Source organism: Apteryx mantelli, chromosome 6 (assembly GCF_036417845.1).
Source record: "Apteryx mantelli isolate bAptMan1 chromosome 6, bAptMan1.hap1, whole genome shotgun sequence".
Lineage (NCBI taxonomy): Eukaryota > Metazoa > Chordata > Aves > Apterygiformes > Apterygidae > Apteryx > Apteryx mantelli.
In genome coordinates this window covers 28,810,330-28,830,674 of record NC_089983.1, presented here as the reverse complement: position 1 = coordinate 28,830,674, position 20,345 = coordinate 28,810,330, and the positions used below count along the sequence as shown (strand labels likewise).

General features: G+C 37.0%; 1 protein-coding gene across 3 annotated transcripts in view; it reads right to left on the bottom strand.

The window, feature by feature from the left end:
• STK39 (serine/threonine kinase 39) overlaps positions 1-20,345 on the bottom strand; it is a 103,267-nt gene that overhangs the window by 63,756 nt on the left and 19,166 nt on the right. For all 3 annotated transcript variants that reach the window (XM_067299104.1, XM_067299105.1, XM_067299106.1), the window contains exons 3-10: positions 17,179-17,287; positions 15,620-15,761; positions 13,888-13,943; positions 7,891-8,000; positions 7,695-7,796; positions 6,093-6,226; positions 2,739-2,787; positions 2,567-2,632 (exon numbers count right to left, since the gene is read on the bottom strand). In XM_067299104.1, coding sequence (XP_067155205.1) covers positions 2,567-2,632; positions 2,739-2,787; positions 6,093-6,226; positions 7,695-7,796; positions 7,891-8,000; positions 13,888-13,943; positions 15,620-15,761; positions 17,179-17,287 — 768 coding nt within the window. The remainder of the gene's footprint in view (positions 1-2,566; positions 2,633-2,738; positions 2,788-6,092; positions 6,227-7,694; positions 7,797-7,890; positions 8,001-13,887; positions 13,944-15,619; positions 15,762-17,178; positions 17,288-20,345) is intronic.

Genomic DNA, 20,345 nt, shown 5'->3' with positions numbered 1-20,345 from the left:
TGAACAAATCAATTCCAAAAGTGTTTCAGTATTATCCTTAATTACATGAAGTGCCAGGAAGAAGGCTATCATTTCAAAATTAGCCTGATTATAAAACACAGAAAGAAGTGCTGGGGCAAGGAAATATACACACAAAGATGTGATTTACAAGTCTAATGTTACAGGCTCTTAAACATACACTGTAGGAGTTGTTTAATTTTATCAAATTGAGATTTATAACAGAAACCTCTCCAAAACCTTGAATGTTTTCCTCAAACATACAAGAACATGTGTACCTGCTTTCAGGATTACACAAACAAACCTGAAATCACATTAGTCAAAACAGTTGCCAAACATTAGCTGTAAAGCAGCAACAAAACATGAGAATGCTATGTCAAAAGGAAAAAAAAGTTAAAACTAAATTGAGGCTGGATTTCTAGGCAATCAGGCAAACTAATCATATGCATGGTAAATGCAAGGAAAATTAAACTGCTGCAGGGTAGATTTGATACCTGTGCTAGCAGTGGTACCACACATCATTAGTTACAGGCATTTCACACCAAGTGCTACAGAAGATAATTTAAGCAGTAATGACAGAAGCTCTTTCCATTTCCTGCCCTAGAGACATTTCTTTTTCCATTACAGGGGTTACTTCACCCAAGAGTGATCTCTTAGACATCTTACATGTTACATGACAGTTTGAGCAACCAAATTTTATTTACAAAAGCTTTTTTTAAATAAAATCTCACAGTTTTAATATTAAACAGATACATATTTTATAGCATCTTAAAACAGCAGCTACACGCAAAGTTGTAAGCAAATTAAATTTTAAATTCCTAATGAATTTTAATAGAGTCCTTTTAAAATTTAGTATTTTCACTAGCTAAAACCTATTTTTCCATTTTATTCTGTAATTAAAAGGTCTATCAGTGTCTCTAGTATCTTACAGCTTTGCTTTCTTAAGAGTCACTCCTGACCCAAAAAAAAATAAAAAATAAAAAATTGTCCAAAGTCACCCAACAGACTATGGCTGGCTGGCGGTGCATGGTAAGCTACCATGCATTCATTTTGTGATTCCAGAGTCTAAGTTATTCAAATAAATAAGCATATGTGGGTTAATAAATGGTTCCTATAATTGATCCAAAGACATAGCTGGGAGAGGAATTTCAAGAGGCACACACTCTATCGAAAACATAACTGGCACTAAAATGTGGCTAAATTACTCCTGTAATGCCAAAAATGTAAAATTAAAAACAAATGCTTTTTTTTTTCCCCAGTTAAGTCAATTTTTTATGTGGGCATTGCTGCCACCACATGGCCAAAAAGCTGAATTGTTCCTACCCTTTGCATCTTTCAGATACAGCATTGCTCAACACACTCTCTTCCTCTACAAGTCCTCTTGTTTTAGCCTTCTACCCCAACTACCCCAAAGCTTCATCATTTCCTAAACTACTTCTACCTTCGCAAAGAATGAGGAGCAACTCAAAGTATCATTCAGATCCCACTGACAGTCTCTATAGCTGGTATCCTACACTCAGAATAGAAACACTTCAGCATTGGAGAATTACATGACTGATATTCACAAACAACAAGGTCTAACAAGCACCAAGCCAGTTCACCACTAAGAAATTCTAAGAAAAGTCTTGCAAATGTCCAAATATCCACTGGAACTGGTGTGTTAACAAGACTGTAGCAGTTTTTGCTGAAGCACCCTCCTTAAAACATCTTTCCAGAAAGACTGCTTTTGGGAAGTTGGACTGAACACTCTATCCTGTCACCTGCAGAAGCTCAGCAACCTCTGAGCAGGTTCTTCATACCAAGGGGTCCTACGAGTCTAAGTGGAGTTAAGTCACCACAGAAAGGGAGTTCCATACATACTCACAGACAAGACTACATTCATTCCTGTTTACTAGCTCTTATGAACAGTATCTTGCTCCATACTTGAGTCTTAAAATATCTGTTAATGCCTGCTAAGAACTTTTAGTTCTGCTGCACCTCACCTGGTGAATTCATTTACACAAGTGCCAAAGGGACCACAAAAATACCAGCCTACACCCATAGCTGTGTTTTTACCCCAGCCCCTCTTCAATAAAACTTCACAAGCACGAATGACACAGCAGCCCTCTTGGTAGGATTTGGCCACAAGTTCCATATAATTGGATGTCATATTTTAGGTAATCCAAAGAAACAAGTAGTCTTTAATAAATACCATTTGTAGTATTTTCATCCTTTCTTTAGGTAATGAAATGAAGATATGTATTCTGCAGTTTATGAATCTATATGCTTGTAGATCTGTCACTTTTTGTTTACACAACCCTTTTATCTGTATCCTTCCAACTAAGGGGGGAGGGGAATCACTTGATGTATGATGATATATATTGTTTTGGCAGAGCCAAAAAGGAAGTCAAAAAGCCCCAAGGCTTCCTGGAGAAAGCTTAGCTAAAGAAATCATTCATTCAAGCGTCACTATCTCTGAAGGAGTGCATAAGCGAACAGATCCATCACTCAACTAATATGTAAGGCAACTAAACAGGCCCCACCTTCCCCTGCATCCTACAGCCTAGAGAAGAGAGGCAAATACACTTACCTTTTTCGCTCTTTGTGCTATATTAGGCGTTCTAGTGAGAAGCTTTTCAATCAGGTATTCTCTATTCTGCAAAACCAACATTTGATAAGTTAAAAATCAATACAAGGAAAGAAGAAAATTCATGTAGATTTTAAGGCAGAGCAAAATTTACTTGTAGGGTTAAACATTTTACCTTGGCTTTCTGGAAAAATTTGCATTTTAAAAGTTCTGCTGCTGTGGGCCTGAAAGATCAATAATAAATTAGAACAGAAAACAAAGACCCCTCTCAGTGAATACAGTACAGGACGTTAGTTAAATGGTACGTCTCTAATACTTCTGAATTAGTACTGTATGAATGGGGAATGAATGGCAATAGCTACTGAATTAATTCACATGTACTCACTTACCACACACCAAAAAATTAAGTTTCCCTATGGCAAAAATACCCCCCCCCCAAAAAAAATCAGTATCTAAATTGCCAATTTTCCCCCTTTTTCTTTCAACACAAATGCATTTTACCCTTAATATACATAAGAGAAGTCAGGTAACATGTGCTTCCCTAAATGACTCCATCGGTGTAACTGAACTTCGCTCCACGGCAACTACCTTGCAGAGATATAAAAGGGTAATTACATTTTCCAAACAGTAGCATCAATACCCGCTAACTGCATTCATTTACTTTGGTGATGTGAGCAGGTATTCACATGAAACTATACTGACACCATTAAGATGATGCATAAACAAACGAACAAAAAGCAAAAAAAAACCCCAAAATCATCATCAGGGGTTTCCTCCAACCCAACAGACAAATAAAAAGCAAATCAACAGCTCTAAGGTCAAAACTCAGACATTTCACATTTACTTAGAATTCTGTTCCATTCTCTTTCTTCTCAATATCTTCTATATTTGAAGTTTACACCGGATTTTCCGCAATCCCACTTCTACTGAAACGATTCCAAAGGCAGTATTTGTCTCCCCTAGCTTTGGGGATCAAAAAAGTTACATATCTAACTGAAGCCAGCCTCTGAGACTCAGGTAGACTCGGGAGGGAAAGAGAAGTGTCTCTTGGGATGAGATAAATCCTCCAAGTTTTTTTATTCATTCCATTAGGAGCCCAGACTACTACCCAAGACTAACTTTGAGATGGCTAAACTTAGGGAACCTAAAATCTCTAAGATTCACCATTTCTAAATGAATGAAAGCAACATTTGCTATAGTTTTTTATTTGAACTAAAGCAAGAGATCAGATATAGTATAGACTAGATCAGACAGTGGGAAGCTTCCATATGGAAAATCTCAACAACAAAAATCAAAATCTGAACTAGTTTGTTCTGTGAGGACACATTTGAAGAGGAAGTGAGGAAAACAGAAATAGAAAGTAGTATGTATATATATCATTTCACTCCCACTACAAATAATGAAACAACTCCCGGCATCAACAAAAACCATCCAGTTTAGACACAGACAGTAGTTGCAGATAGTGCTCATTTTCCCAAAGCAAAAGACTGAAAGGTTCTGAGTAGAGGTATGGTGGAGACTACCAGGCGAAGCAGCAATTCACACAAAACCTTCGATGGGCAAATTGGAAGGGGAACTTTTAAAACAAATAAGTTTGTGTCATGTTTTCAAGTTTAAATTCAAGTCAACTTTTAACTTTAAGACAAGTTTTAATGACCCATTACCATCATATCTTGTAATAGGGAAATGCAGAGTTAAAAGCTAGATACTTGGTAAGGTTATATCCAAACTAGTATTCTCCATTCCTCCGTTGTTATTTATATCAGAAAACGCTGAACAGGTTTGGAAGGGGTTTCTGGGCCTGTCACCCACACAGGCCGAGGCTGTGAATTAGAGCTGAGGACTGTAATCTACTTATATTGCAGTGAGGAGAGAAACACCTCCTCACGCACGCCCCCAAAAGAAAATCATTATGTTGTGAGAGACGACAGTGCAACACCAGTCTGATAACTTCCCACAAAGAGCAGGCATTTCTCCCAAAATTGCCACAGTGACTATGAAAGTATCTCTGAGCAGAATTAACTACTGACTGTAGAGAAACATGAAAAATAGCATTGACCAAACAATCTAAGGACACTCACTCCCAGGTCAGGGTAACCGGCACACCGATCTGATCGCCTATCTGCTGGGCTAATTGTTCAGTTCAGGTCAATTGTGAGTATGAAGATATTGTAAGTGTTACTACACTAATGCTTCAACATAGACATCTTAACCACAGATCAGGTAACTCTTGGCATTATGTATTCAAGAAGAGAAGGAAAACCATTTTAATTATTTATTTCTTATGTTTTCATACCAATTTAATCTTGCCCTGAAAATTGCTGGCTACTGGAAACTCAAAAGAAGCTTGATTATCCAGAATATATTTCTTTCTTATCATAAACAGCCAGCAAATAACAGCACTAAGCTTAAAGCATCAGGATTTGCTACTAAAAAGACCAACTGTAAGGGGCTTAGGAATCTGAAAATAGTACACAAATGATCCTTCAATCAAAAAGAAGGATTTGAAGGATTTCAAGAATTAAGGATGCTGCCATGTAATTTATATTATTTTCTCCTAACTATATTTGTTCCCTATTATTGCTGCTGTCACCTTTTTGACTCACTAAAACAGTATCTTGGACTTATGCTAGTGTAACACCAGTGAAATCAAGTTACATATCATAAGAGAGAACACAGTACTGAGTCAGGATTGCTCTTTCAGAAGAATCTCTTTTTTCCTGTAATGACATTTCTGAAACTCTTCCAAGAAAAAAAAAAAAAAAAAAAAAAAAGAGAGAGATATGTGACAGATTAAATACTCTCAGGAAACAATGTTAATTACAGAATGTGCCTCCTCCACCTCCCTCTTCAAGAAACCTATAAAAATTGGTTTGCATAAAAATAAAAGATAAATAAAGGAATGACTCTGGGACCTTGAAACCTCAGCAATGGTTCTGGAATAGATGGTTTAACATTTTCTTTATCTTGGAAATCCCAGTCACAAAAACACATCAAGAAAGATCACAGAGATGTTACCCCATGCAATTGTCTACAGACACAGGAGGAAAACTCTAAACAAATCACATTACAAAAATAAGTAATTTTCTCTGGAGATACTCTAAAGAATGTACTAAACACATTTCACAAAAACAGAAAAATCAACGAATATATTTCTAATATAAAGGTCAAGTGGTTGATCTATTTGGCTATGAACAATTGTTTGATCAACTTGAACAGTCTTGCTGGACCTATGCGCAGTATCAAGATCGATATTTTACCTCAAACAAGAAATTAAGCAAGGACTTTTGCTTGAGCAATGTTGAGTTTAACAGTATATTTAAATATGAGTAAATTAGATTAATAATCCAGAAGAAGAAAACTTAAACAACAATTAAGAGGCAATTCCTTCTCCCAGGTGAAGATGACTGAAGGCTGATTTTTAGAAAATTCAAATCATACACTTAAAGATGATGTACAAACACTGAAACCTTAAGTAGTCTGTATATTAAAAAAAATAATTTTACTGTACATGACAATAACGACCTACCTTTTGGAAGGATCTTTTTGAAGGCATAGTGAAATTAGTTTTCTAAAGGATTTGCCATACTTTTTCATCATCTCCTTGTCCTCTACACCCGTCTCTAAAGTGGGAGGGTCATTTTGCAGCGTCAGCATTAACACCTACAGTAAACCCAAACCGAAAATAGGTACCATAAGCTTCATCGTTAAATTGGTACAAGAAATGTGGAAATAAAAACAAAATATTCCATTTTTAAAGTATTAAAAGTTGTAAAAGTATTCAGAGTACATATTTTTATATATCTTGAGTTGCTATTGAAAACAAAGCAGCTCTGTCACAACAGCCTTTCCATACAACCCTCTCAGAGCAGTGAACAGCATGACTGATAAAAAAAAACGTATTTAAAATCAAAAACATATATATGCCTGTTTACAATTCCCCAAAGAGACGAGAATAAGTAGACTACAAAATAGTAGAAAAGGTTCTGCCCAGGTTTCACATCATGATTAGACAATATACTTTTGCCAGTCAGAAATGTGGGTGCATATGAGGAAAACAAGAGAAGAGGAATAGTAAGCAAGGTTGCTGCAATCAATAACTTATTTCTGCTGCACACAATACACAACACCTTGGTGAAACAGACAGAAATGCATCACTTATACCTGAAGGATAAAATGATTTTTTCTAGGACTCACTAACACTAAAAAAACCCATTCATTCCTTTTCAGCTATATTAGACACCACTCTACAACACCTTTTCATAAATGCTGGTACGTACAGCAATTGCTGTAAACTTAAGCATCTTAAATTTATATAAAATCATATAGCTTCCAAGTTTGGAACTGAACTTTAAAATTCATCAAGTCACTCTATGGAAAACAGACACCAGTAGCCACAATTTTTCCTTTTTTAAATTCTTGTTTAAGTAGGCTTCCCTAGTAAATTATATTGTACATGTTCTTCTTAAAGTAAAGGCAGAAAACTCATTTCAAGGAAGCTCAGTTTGTTCCTAATGTTAATTAATCCAAACTAGTGAAAAATACTTATCAAGTCACTTATTCATCAATTTGAAGAGATTAATTTCATTTTTAAATGGTAACTTAAATTCTAAATTTTCTGATCTGACAAACAGCACAGCAGCTTTCTGCCACCTTCAAAAATAAACATCAGGTAACAGGCCTGCAATTTCATGTAATCACTTGCAAACTTTTTCAGAAGACCTCTATATTATCCTATTTTAGAGACTGATGGGTAAAAACACAGGGAAAAAAACATTAAGAAAACAAAAGAGGACACACAGAGCCCTGCATACTTTTCTACCTTCAACTGTAGTGTTGCATTTACTCTGTTTTTTTTTGTCAAAAAGAATGAAACATGACTTAAGCACTAATAACAAAGCCCCAGAGTCCAACTTTCTGGGTCTGTGCCTTGCACATCACTCCTCTCACACAGCTTCCTACATACCACCTCCCCCAATACCTGCCCCTACACTGAGGATCTACAAAATCACTCTACTTGCAGTCATTTGTCAGGAGAGAACAATCTGCAATGATCAAAAAAAGTTCCAATGCACAGGGCAATCTGAAGCCTGGAACCCTTCAGCATTAAGCAATATGAAGTGATAGTTACTTTCATAGGAGGGTATTTGTGATAAGGTGCTGCTCCTGTTGCTAATTCAATGGCTGTTATCCCAAAACTCCACATATCAGCCTTGAAGTCATAGCCTCTCACCTGGAATAGAACCAGACAGAAGAAACAAGATGGTGATGCCTTAAGTTCTAAAAATCAAAGACTAAAATAATTTTTTTTTAAACAGTAGGAATACCTGCTCCATTACTTCAGGGGCCATCCAACATGGAGTACCAACAAATGTTTTCCTCACTTTGTTACGAGTAACATCACCTCCTGTTGCTAAAAATGCACTAACACCAAAATCTGGGAGGGAGGGAAAAAAAGTTAAAACCAATTAAATTACCGCTAACAAAGCAAAGGTTTCACACTTTAGAAATGAAGTCATGAGGCCTACTTATAGATATTCTCCATAGAACAGATTACTTTTGTTTCATGATACTCCGTTCTCAAAGTGGTATGAAATAAATGGTATAGTTATCCCTAGAACATCCCTCAAGTTTAACCTTCTAGAACATGACTTGTCAGCTATGGTCACAAAGGACTCCAGCATGTCTGTCACTTCGGGTTTTCAAATGTGCACTTTCAGCCAAGGTTTGCATCTGCTATTAAAAGATAAGGAACTACACCCAGTGTAGCTACTAAATTTTAATGCAGTTTGAGCAAGAGGGAATAGTGTGTGTGTGTGTGTGTGTGTGAGATTGATTCCTCAAATTTGCATAGGTGATTAAAGATAATCAAACTGCTCAACAACATATATTTTATGGTAGACAATGACATATGTAGTTTTTTTCCAAAAAAAATTAAAAAAAAGAAAGTGTTAGTGTTCTCTTAACCTGTCACTACTTTAGTGACAGCCATGTGGGGAAGAGAAACAAGGGCACAAAAGGGAACAAGGAAACAAAAAGGGGAACAAAAGGGAACAAAAACTAGCAGATTACCAAAATAAAGAGAAATACTGTAATTTTGAATTGAGCTTATGAAGAATATTTTAGACTCTGCACTATTTACAATCTAATTGGATTGAAGCCAAGTATTTTACTGTGCACCTGTTTAAAAATTTGTAGTTTTCCTATTGTTTTCCTATTGTTCCCTGATTTTAAGGTTGATATATCAATAAATACATAAAAATGTCATTGATTTTAGTTATTTTTAGGAGATGATTAAAAAGCATCACTCAAAGTGATCTTTCTGAGAAGATCTCTTGAGATCAAAGAACCTCAACTTAAAGCATCACATCGACATGCTCTTCTCAGGAATCAGCTAAGTTTGGAAAACAAAAAATATTATTCCACGTTTTTTCATGGAAGTACTTGGAATTTATAGTTTCTTCTATTCATTTAGCATTGTATTCATATAACAGATAGACAAGTCTGATGAATTTGTGATCACAAAGTACAAACTTTGGTTGTTTCTGGACCAAAAGAGATTTTATGTTGCTGGATTGCTGCTGGTAACACACTTTTACATCTCAGATACATTTTGCGGGCAGATAATATTCAGAGAACGCATAAACACCGTTAAAATAACATCCTATCCCTGTCCTTTCCAGTCAGTAATTCTTAAACTGCCTTGGCTACACTATTTTTCTTTCTTAAGTTATCAGCAGAGATTACATAACTGAAGTATTTACTCACATTTTAATCCAGGCATCCTTACAGAAAGGACTTTTTTTTTTTTTTTTTTTTTTTTTTTTTAATAGCTGAAAGCAGTATACTCACAAGAAGAACCTGTTCCAGAAATACTGGACAGGCGTGCTGACTTCACACTGCCACCCCCCACTATTGATTCTCCCCGCTGGCCACATCATACTGCGCATTTCAAATAGCCTTTGTAGTCCCGGTTTGGGGCTGGAGTTCAACAGCCAGAACTTTATCATTACTTTCCACAAAGCAGATGTTAAACATGTTTCTTAACTGCACTACAGATTGAAATTCTTTCTGGGTCTTTTCTACTTCCATAAAGCGCACAGAAATAAAGCAGACAGTTAAGAAGCAAGCTTCAAACAATACATATCTATTAACCTTCTCTGCAGTTTGCCTAATGAATAAAAAAAAGCTTTTTTTGCCCAAAAATCTGTAAGATATGGCTTAGAGGGGGTTTGTTTGTATTTTTGAAAGGCATGAACAGCCCCAGAAATACCAGCTAAAAATGATACTGCTAATTATTAACATTTTTCTGAAGAGGAACTATTGCATATGAGAAAAATCTGTATAAGTAGAAATCAGAAACAAATAAATGAATGAATACATAAATCAAGGAGGCATATATATTTAAAAAAAAAAAAAAGTCCTTTCAGTACCAAAGATAAATAGCTTGTATTAAACAATTGTTTAGTGGATCTTTCAGGAACTGAGATATGCAGCTAAAATTCTGGCTTAACCTTTGCTCCTCCAGCACTGTTCTACTTTCTTAACATAACATTCATTTTGAAAAGGACTACAAATGACAAATATAAATGAGAGGGGAAGCCTGATCAAACGGAAAAGCAGAAAACCTTCTTGCATAAGCTTCAGAAAGAAATATTGCAACACCTCATTGAGAAAAATGTAATGAGTATTAAACTAATTCAAGAAAACTTTCACTATAAAGCCAGTAAAACACAGCTGTACATCTACAGAGAGAATGGTTTAGTAGCTACTCAATAAAAAACAAAAGATTTTTGTTTCTCTGCACAGATAGCTTCCACAAATACAAGTTGTTTAAAAAAAGCCAAGACCTGTACTGGCTGCCTTCCTATTGCATGGGAGGCTGGAAGCTCCGCTGAGAAGTTCCATAAAAGGAAAAGGGAAACAGGACAAGGAAAGAGCTGCACTCAACAGTGTTAGGCACTAAAAATCACAGCTAAAACCAAAAAACAAATAGATTTAACGAACAGCCATGATTTAACTGTATTAGTAAACATTCTGAGATTAATGTAAGTGGAGCAAAGGGGCTGCCCAAATAAGGGGTAGCCTGCAAAAACGTTTCTCCCCAACATCATCATCTCCTCAGCCAGGGCTGGGCACTTGGCCAAGCCTCAGCCAAGGTGAAAATCTAAGGTTAGCATTGGTGTGGGAAGAGAGGCAAAGCCTGGCGCCTCCAAGGGAGCGGGGCTGCCAAGGGAAGGGGTAGGCTGAAAAACATTCTCACCTGACAACTTCCCTGCCTTGGCAAGGGCTGGGGCTCTTGCAGCTGAGGCCAGCATCCAGGGTGAGGGTTAGGGTTAGTGTTCGGACAGAGACAAAGCCACAAGCTGCTGGGGGAACTGGGCTGCAAAGGGGCTGCCAAAGGCAGGCATAGGCTGCAAAAACATTTCTCCCCTAAGAACTTTCTCACCTCGACCGTGGCTGTAGATCTTAGTCTAAGGAGCAGCAGAGGCCAACATTTAGTTAGGGTTAGTTAGCTAGGGTTAAGGTTAGGGCTGGGAGAGAGACAAAGCCTCGAGCTCCAATGAGAGCAGGGCTGGCCAAGGAAGGCTTGAGATGCAAAAAACAATTTTGTCCACAGTAAATCTTTCACCTGCCTCTGGCTTGAGGATCTGAGACTGAGGCTGTGACTAATTTTAACCAGATCTTTTTCAGACATTTCTGTGGGTACACACAGAATGTTCAGGTTCAATAGCCAGCTTAAAACTGAAGAGCAGGACTTCGGCCTATACGCCTCAAAATGCGCACTTTTTTGACAAGCTGCAATACAACTGTTATCTCTTACGCTGCCTAAACACTTCACTCACACAGTCCATACCTTCTAGTCTTTCACACTTCCCCAAATGCTATTGCTCTTTACTGTATGCTCCCTACCTCATTTTGCATTTCTGTTCCTTTATGGATTTGATATTTTTAACCTCCTCTAGGCAATTCAAGCTTAGAAGGCTGAAACCTGATGAAGTACCAATTATCTTGTTTGCCCAAGGCACTAGATATTACAAACTTAACGGTTTTAAGTAGAACATTAGGACTGAGGAATTGCAGTGACTATTTAACTTTTTTTTTTAAATGAATAGGAAGGCTAAAGCTTCCTCCTCTGCAAAGAAGAATACTGTGCTTTAAAATAAAACTCCCCAAATTACACAAAACAGAAGACCATAGTTTCCTCTATTTCCCACAGAAAGACTGAGCAGATTCTCTGTTCAGCAACTCTGAGGCCTGTAATCAGAGGTCTCCATTCCTTTGAGGAATCTGTTCTCTTCTACATCTGCATAAAGACTTTTGTCAGAGAAACACTGTGTTTCATTCATGAATCATAACGCCTTAGAACTGAGAAACACTAATGGACAACTGTATCTTCAAATATTACTCTTCATGCATATTAGCAGTATGTGTACTATACCTACACCTTTTCATTAGGGAACACTGGGATGCAAGAGAATGATCAAAAGAGAAAGACTGATAAACATAAAGATTACGTTCTTCTAGCAATAAAAAGACAGCCAGAAGGTAATGACAAAGACTATCAAGCAACTACTGTCCAAAGACAAAAGGAGACTTTGCTTTGTTTTGTTAAGGCAATAATAATACATAAAAGGGAAGAATGTCAGACTCGCATTCAAATTTGCTTTAGTGTGTAATTTTCAATTGTCCCACTAGGAACAGCCCAAACCAACGACAACAGAAGTTTGATACTACTGCGCTTTTCAGCTAAAGATCTGAAATAACCTGGTATGGGAATAGTGCGTCACATAAAGACACATTCCACATATCTAACTAGTCACCAAGCTTCTTTAATCCTGCATGTACTGAATGCTGTAACAGCACAATAAATGGCCTTACTCATTAAGATGCCTACAGCAAAAAGGGGAAAAAGGTCAAGAAACTAAGCACTGGAGTTGAACTAGAAAAGGATAAACTAAGCTGTTGTTTGAATGTTATCTGATTAGTGTGAGAATACATTTGAACATGGGTGAAGATCATGATCTAAAGTCAACAGATCTATTTGAGATGCCGCATTAGATTTTCTCTTTCATTTTTTTCATTACTATTACTATGGGACATCCAACTCTTTACAGTATGAGATGATCTCAAAATATTTGAGCTACAATGCTTTGCAATAGAGGCCTATGATCTCAGCAATTGCCCAAAATGTTATAAAAATTAAGACAACTGTAGAACATTTCAAGTGAATAAATATTTAGTATTTTATTAGAATTCAAGCCTACAAAATTAACTTCTTAGTTTAAGTCTTTTGCACTCTAACAGAAGACTTAAAGCTGTTCCAATTACTAAACAGCTCACCCGCCAGTTGATCTTTTTCCATCCAATTTCATAAATTGCAGACACCGCAATATTAAAGACCCTCAAAACATACATTTACATGGTACTTTGAAAGCATCTTTTATATAACAAAGAGCTTCCAGGTATAGCCATTTTTATTACTAAGGGCAACCAAACACAAAGGTTTCATCCTTGGGTCATGAGATGTAAACTGTGAAGAGCCTGAGAGCACTCAGAGTGGAGGGGGAAGCATTACAGGTGTCACTACCTGCTTGCTCTATTTTCCAGGTATCTAATACTGACTTGGGAGACAAGATATGAGGTTTGGGAAACCTTTGGTCTAACTCAGTACTTAAGCTCTTATATTGTGAGGACCAAATAATTTGATTCTTATGGACTACTACTCAAGAAGAATATAGATACATTCAGAAGATATTTAAGATGCTATAAAAGACACTGTCCTCACTCATTTTTTCAACTGATACTGTTGCAAGACTAATGGTAGAAATGCAAAAAAAAAGAAACAAGCAAAACAAAAAAAAACACCCATGAAACTACACATCTCAGTGACCAGTTTAAAGAATGTTATAGCCAAGGTCATCACAACGGGCAGTACATCCTTTAACATGGACATCTGACTCTCCAAGAGTTAGCAGAATTACCTGCAGAAATATTTCATGAAATAAAATTGAGCAAAAGTGTACCCTTTGCAAGCTCTAAGATACATGGATAATTGTAAAGGAAACGTTAAGAGGACATAAAAATGTATCCTGACATATTTGATTGGACACTGAAAAATATCAAATCATTTCTGAAACATTTATCATTAGCTAAGCATCCTGAAATCTGAAACAGGACAACTTGCAGAGGGAACTACTACATTCCAGAAAGAACCATTAAAAGCCAACAGAAGAGTTTTCTAAATGTATTCCTTGTTCCTAAACCAGCTTCAGTTCCCCTTTTCTTTTACTTAGACATTACACTTTCACCCCTGCCTTTACCTGCTATTTGTACAGAGCCATCTTCACCCAGAAGAATGTTGCCAGCCTTCAAATCCCTAGAACACCCAAGTAAGGAGTTACTTTCAGGTATAAAATACATATAGGTACATATTCTACATAAAAAAAAAAAAGACAGTCTGTCCATTTAACACACTACTTACATGCATAAAGTTAAACATAAACCTTTCTGGCTTGAAGCCCTCCCCCCTGTTTTAAAAAGAGAAATGTAAATCCCATTTATAGTGTACAGGCTAAATCCTTCATTCCGAAGACATCATAAACATTACAAATTTGAGCAAAGTAATCTTTCCAGGATTTACTGAAAATAATTAGCACCACTGCTATTGAAAAGTAACGTCATCTGCTTCCTTATACAAAAAGGAGAATTAAAATGAGAAAACAAAATCCCTCAGCAATTTTGGAAACAGAATATCCAGCTGGCACATACCACCTGATATTGCTTCCCATGAACTACTATAGCTTTCACCTACAAGGTAAATGGGAGAAGAAATGCACACTGTATTGTTTAGAACAGGACTTCTGTGGCACTGCACAGTTTATAAGTTAGATGTTTTAAAAAACAGAAGTCTCAGATGTAACAAATGGTTATCTGTCTTCTAATCTTTTTAGGCTGCTTTAAGAAGAGACAAGGGGAATTCCCAATTCCGATCTCAAAGGGTTCTGTTATCCTTAAAAACTAATGAATGTTCCTTTTGCAACAATAACAGCTTAATAGAAGACTACAAATTAAGGTTTGCAGTAGATCTTTTGCATTCCAGACCAGAAATCAAGATAAATGTTCTTTATTTCTCCATTTATCTCAATTTTCTCTCTGCAAAAGGAGGAAACATTTCTTGATTTACATCACAGGCAGGTCATTTATAAGATGGGACATAAGAAGTACGCGCAAAGAGCCATTACTGAGCTGCATCTGCACTACTTCCATTCTCAGAGTTTTGACTGTAATGACTCTGGTTTTTGTTCAAAACATTCTCTTGTAAAAGGCCAGTGCTTGAAACAGAGAGCCTGTTGTAGGCACCCTCCCTTAAAAGGCAAATTCACCTTAGTAAAACTAATTAGGTAAGTCAAAGTACAGCACTTCCAGCATCCAAACAGTGGAAACAACCTGTGGATCACTACAGCAGACATGCACAGACCAGCCTGAGGGATCTGCATAGTTTATACTGGGGAAGTCAGTGAAGAGAAAACAATCACTAGATGCATATATGCCAACAGCCTTTTCCATAGCATCAAACCTGCTTTAAGTATGGTCATAAAGAAAGGTCTGTAGAATTGTATTAGACGCTACCGATTATCAGGAAGAAGTAAAGTTCACACTTGTACAGCAGTACCTGAGTGACCAAGGTTATGGGCTTACTGTGCAACATGATACACAAGCCAGAAACCTTGTCACATGCATTAAATTCAGATGAGGTATTTGGAGTATCAGCAGCCATAGCAATACAGACCACAGTTTTCACAGACTTAGTGCAGCACAGACCTATTGTATGAAGGAGATAAACAGGATAAAGACCAGACAAGCGCAAAGTACTAGTGACAAACTGCAGTAGAGCATCTGCCTGACATTATCATTTGACAATTATTGACCACATTTACAGTATGTGAAAGAGGCAATACAAGTTCCTTAGCCAAGTAACTGCAGCTTACCAGTATCAAGCACAAACTATAGATGCAGCTTTGAAAATGCTTTTCACTGTATGTATGTTCCTACCTGTGAATTTGCCCATTCCTGTGTAGGTAGTCTAACCCCTCCAAAACTTCTTTAAGAATTGTTGCTATGATGGGTTCTTCAAGGACACCATTTTTGTGTTCTCCTCTATTGACAATATACTTTATGATATCAAGCATTGAACCTATATTGAAGATCCAAGGGAGGAAAAAAAAAAAGGCATAGATACAGCATTATCATACTGGACTCTTGCAAAAGTTATATAGTATTTCTTTATTCTTTCCATGCCACTCCAATTTAAATCTTTACATGTATGTGCAAAGGCCTCAACTAGCCAGCTCTCAAAATAAAGCACACAACTACCTGGTTAACTGGAGAAGCAAGGCAATGCTTTGTCAAGAATACTTTAACACTCAATATTCCATTAGAAAGATCGGCTAACAGATTGCTAAGCTACCATCTATTAAAAATTCAGAAGTACCCCACATTTAAACAGACAAGCACAGTAAACAGGTTCTGGTTTACGATCCATCTTATATTACGGTTCAAATGTTTACCGCCCAAGGTAAACATGCAGCTCCAAGACTGGAAGGAGACATTCTCCACCAACAAAGGATGACTGCATCCCCAGCAACATGCAGTTTGAACTTCAGCTATTCTTAATTTCAAGGAATCGAATGGCAGTATTTTTGTTTATACAAGCGTTTTCCAGCAGTTCACAGTAAGCTCCTGTCACAGATTACTGGTTTCTCTCAGGGCCTGTAACTGCTTTTGATGGTTATTAATTGTACAGAACATGACTTAACAGTCCTCAAATTCAACCAAATACAAAGTAACACTGTTCTTTTATGAGCACTTCCCATCCTTGCTTTCTGAGTGTGATGGTGCAGAAGTCTGTTGCCATCAAGACTAATCTTGAAGAACACCATTAGCAACCAAGACTGCTGCATCTTATTTTGAAGCCTCAGTTTTCTAAACCACAAGCACATTCAGTTCAGTCCATTTTTCTCTCCCAGAACTAAGAAAGATTTTTATACCATTAACCATCATTATAAAAATTCTAATGGGTTTTTGGTTAGTTTTTTAAGCAATAAAAAGGATGTGATATGTATAATGCCTGTCCTAGATATAGTTTTCCTTGGGTAAAGAATGAGAAAAGCCCATTATAAAGTCAGAAATACGTGCATTTTTTTCTTACAATAATAGAATGGACTTGTAACTAAAAAAAAAAAAAAAAAAAAAAAAAAACAACCCCCCCCCACATTGACCGAAGTGACTAAATTCTCATCAGAATAGTTTTCCATACACAGCCTTACCATAAAATTTTAATATATTGATTCAGAATATAAAATTATAGTGATTAAATCAACAGAATTTATCTCAGTAATTCTTTGTATGCAATATCAATATACATACATATACTTTTTAAGCTCACACATTCCTGCTACGTCATTCAGCATGTCTCTGTCTCAAGGTTCATCCCATATAGTCTCTCTCTCCCCCTCCTTGCTTGGTGTAGGTCAGTTAGTTCAAATAAGGCACAAACATTACAAAATTCATACAAATTCCTTACAACTAAACAGATAAAAAGAGTAACTTACCCCCACTTAACAGTTTCATAACCAGCCAAAGTTCATCCTTCACCACAAAAGATGTGTAATAGGTCACCACATTGGGGTGATTGCATTGACTCATGGCTTGAATTTCTTTCTGTAAGAAATACAAAGCCCAGCGTAATATGGCCAGCTGTCAGTTCTGCTTGAGTAAAGTGAAAGTTTAATCGATTTCTGAAATGATATACTGTAACAGCACTGAAATAAGCACCAAATATGCATCAAGGCACCAAAACATTTCAATTTACTTATAAATCTACATACAAGAGAAAACATATTGCAAGGAATTTGAGGGATGTTTGGCCAGGAGATACAAACATAACTGCATCAATTTTCTTCTTAGAGCAGCAGAGAAATTATTATTAAAATTCCAAGTTCAGAGTGAGCAATGAAGAATGAAGAGTCTTCAAGAGCTGAAGGTGTGGGTAGAGGCTGGATAACAGAACTTGAGGAAAGATCAAAACCTATTGCCTCTCCTGTTCAAAAGGGATTTAGAAACAGTAGAATGGGGGCTGAAGGGAGAGAAGAAGGAAGGAGGCTGTAGGACAAGATGGACAGCATCACTGGCTCTGCTTACTGGTTGAATGGACAGGTGCACACCACAGAGCCAAACAAGCAGACAGAAGTGCAAGAGGAAAAAGCAACATTACAGACTGAGAGGAAAAGTCAGAGGAAACAATCGAGTAGAGGAACATACAGTCACCAACAGATGCATGACATGGCACTGCCAAGTAACACCATCTATGACACACCACAGCTGTACACATTAAGAATGAAGGCCTTGTATTTTTTAGTCCAAGTAGAGTCCTCTTCTATTCACTATTTTACATAGTTTTTTTGGTAACACCTTTCAGGCAAATACGCATTGCTCTGAACTCTCTACATGGAGGCCTTTAGGCCTTCTTTGTACCTGAGTGTTTGGCCTCACAGCAACTCAAGCTACCACTGCCCTACCTCCCTCTGCCTCTCTGTCGCCAGCCACATGGCTCTTACCCATCTCTGGAGCCAGAGGACATGCTACCGGATAGTGATCCAGTCAGCAAGCCAATACAGCTACAAACTAATTATTAATTTCTAAATTCTAACTGTAATGCTCCCACTCTATATTGCTATTTCATTTCTTACATTGTTTTATTGTTTTCCTATGCTGGTAACATCACAACGGCTCACAAGGTCTACTTGTAACTACTGGGCAAAGATACACCTCATCTGTTTTATGTGCACATGAATATTGCAGAAATGTAACTGGCTGCTTGAAGTAAGTTTCACAATCTTTAACTGAAAAGTGTTTTGAATATTTTGGCTGTCTACATCAATTGCAGCAAAAACTGATCAATCTCAGATACCATGGCCAAAGACACCTTATGTCTCAGCTTTGGTAGCTTTTTCAAATCAAGTCCTTGTAAAACAAAATAATCAAATAAAAAACAGTCCATGATAAATATGGGATTATAATTTAGTTGGAAAAGTATCAGTTTAGACCTTCAATTCCAGATAGCGCATCTCACACATAATTTATTTAACGGTAAACCTCCATCTTCAGTTATTTGGCTGAAGTCCAGGATATGCACAGGTGAGAGAGAAAGTGATCACTTAAAATACACTGTCAGTTTATACTAGGATATCCAGAACACCTAGGAACATTCTTCACATTCAGTTCACTTTAGACATTTGACAGCACCAAAGCCACAATGGCACTTATCATTTAAAATCTCTCCCTCATCTCTCTGCTTCTGCGCTGCTCCCTCCTTTGCGCTAGCACAATTGTTTGTGAACTGCATCAGGAAACATGCCCAGGTTAAAAGTTAACTTCTTTTTGGCCAGGTTATTTCTGATCCAGTTTCATGGATAGGCCACACAAAGACGAGTGTCAGCATATGGGCAGGTGACACAGTAATGAGCAGCTGCGAGACAACTTTTTTTGGTGGCAGCGCTAACTTGTAGCATTCACAAGAGCGAGGCCCAGCTGCAAGCAAATGATTTTGTTGTGGTTGTACTTCCTGAGGACCTACTTCACGGGCAGCCGGAATCCAGCACTTTTGTGGGATTGGCCATAAAATGCAAGGGGCTCTTTCAAGAAGCCTACCTAGAAGGACTACGCAGAGCAGAATCTCAAATAGTTTAGAAAAAAGTTTCAATAAAGTTTATTGGTGAAAGAGACAATTATCTAGAAATAGGTCTGTCAGGGCCTTCAGATAAAAGCCTCCTCCTTTATTTTACTTTTACTGAACAACTTCAGGAGTTTCTGATTTATCTGACAGTACTCCATTGTATCAGCCAAGCTGATGGATACAAGAGTTCCTCATTAATAACAAATAATATTTGTCCACTGTCTAAAAGATGGTGAACACAATAATATACAGCAGGACTACTGCTGAAATGAACATTAAGAAGTAGTTCAAACCAGCATTTACTCATGCTGTTCTGGGTTCATCATCTTTTCTAAAGCTCAGAGAATAAGCTGTTCTATAGGTTTTATTTCTTTTTAAGATCGAGGATAAGGGGATGGGGTAAGATATCCAGTCAGGAAGACAGGAACTTTTTCCTTGGCATGTGGAGTTAAGTTACATTTAGCTTACAATAGTGAGAACACAGGACAATGCAGGAAACCAAGTATTAAATTTCAGGAGTTTGGCAGTTTATGTAACCTTGGCATTATTTAAACTCCCTCCCCCACTGCCTTTCTATTTTAATTGACAACAGCCCAAATCCTAAGTCTGCTTATGTGGGCATCAGGCTTGCTGCATTTCCATTTCTCTAAAGGCCACATAGTGGAGGATTTGTCAAGAGTGACTTTGCACATCATCAATAAGCACTTATCAGCAGGATTTTACAAAACAGCATGTTTGGAGAACAGAGTTTTGGAAGATCCTTATGCTAAAAGAAACTGTTTCATCAGAAAAATAACCTACTAAAAACTGAACAGATTCAAAAATGATGTTAAAAAACCCAAACCCAGGAGCATTCTAAATATTAACCGAAATAAAAGTGCTTGTAGAGGTATAACAATATTTTTAAGGTAATTTATGCCCTTTTCCAGAATAATATATCTATTTTTTAAACAAAATTTTAAAATCTCTAGATTAGAACACAGTCAGAATAAATATACTTTCCCTCAGGGAAAAAATTTTTAGTTATGTGTGCGTGCATGTATA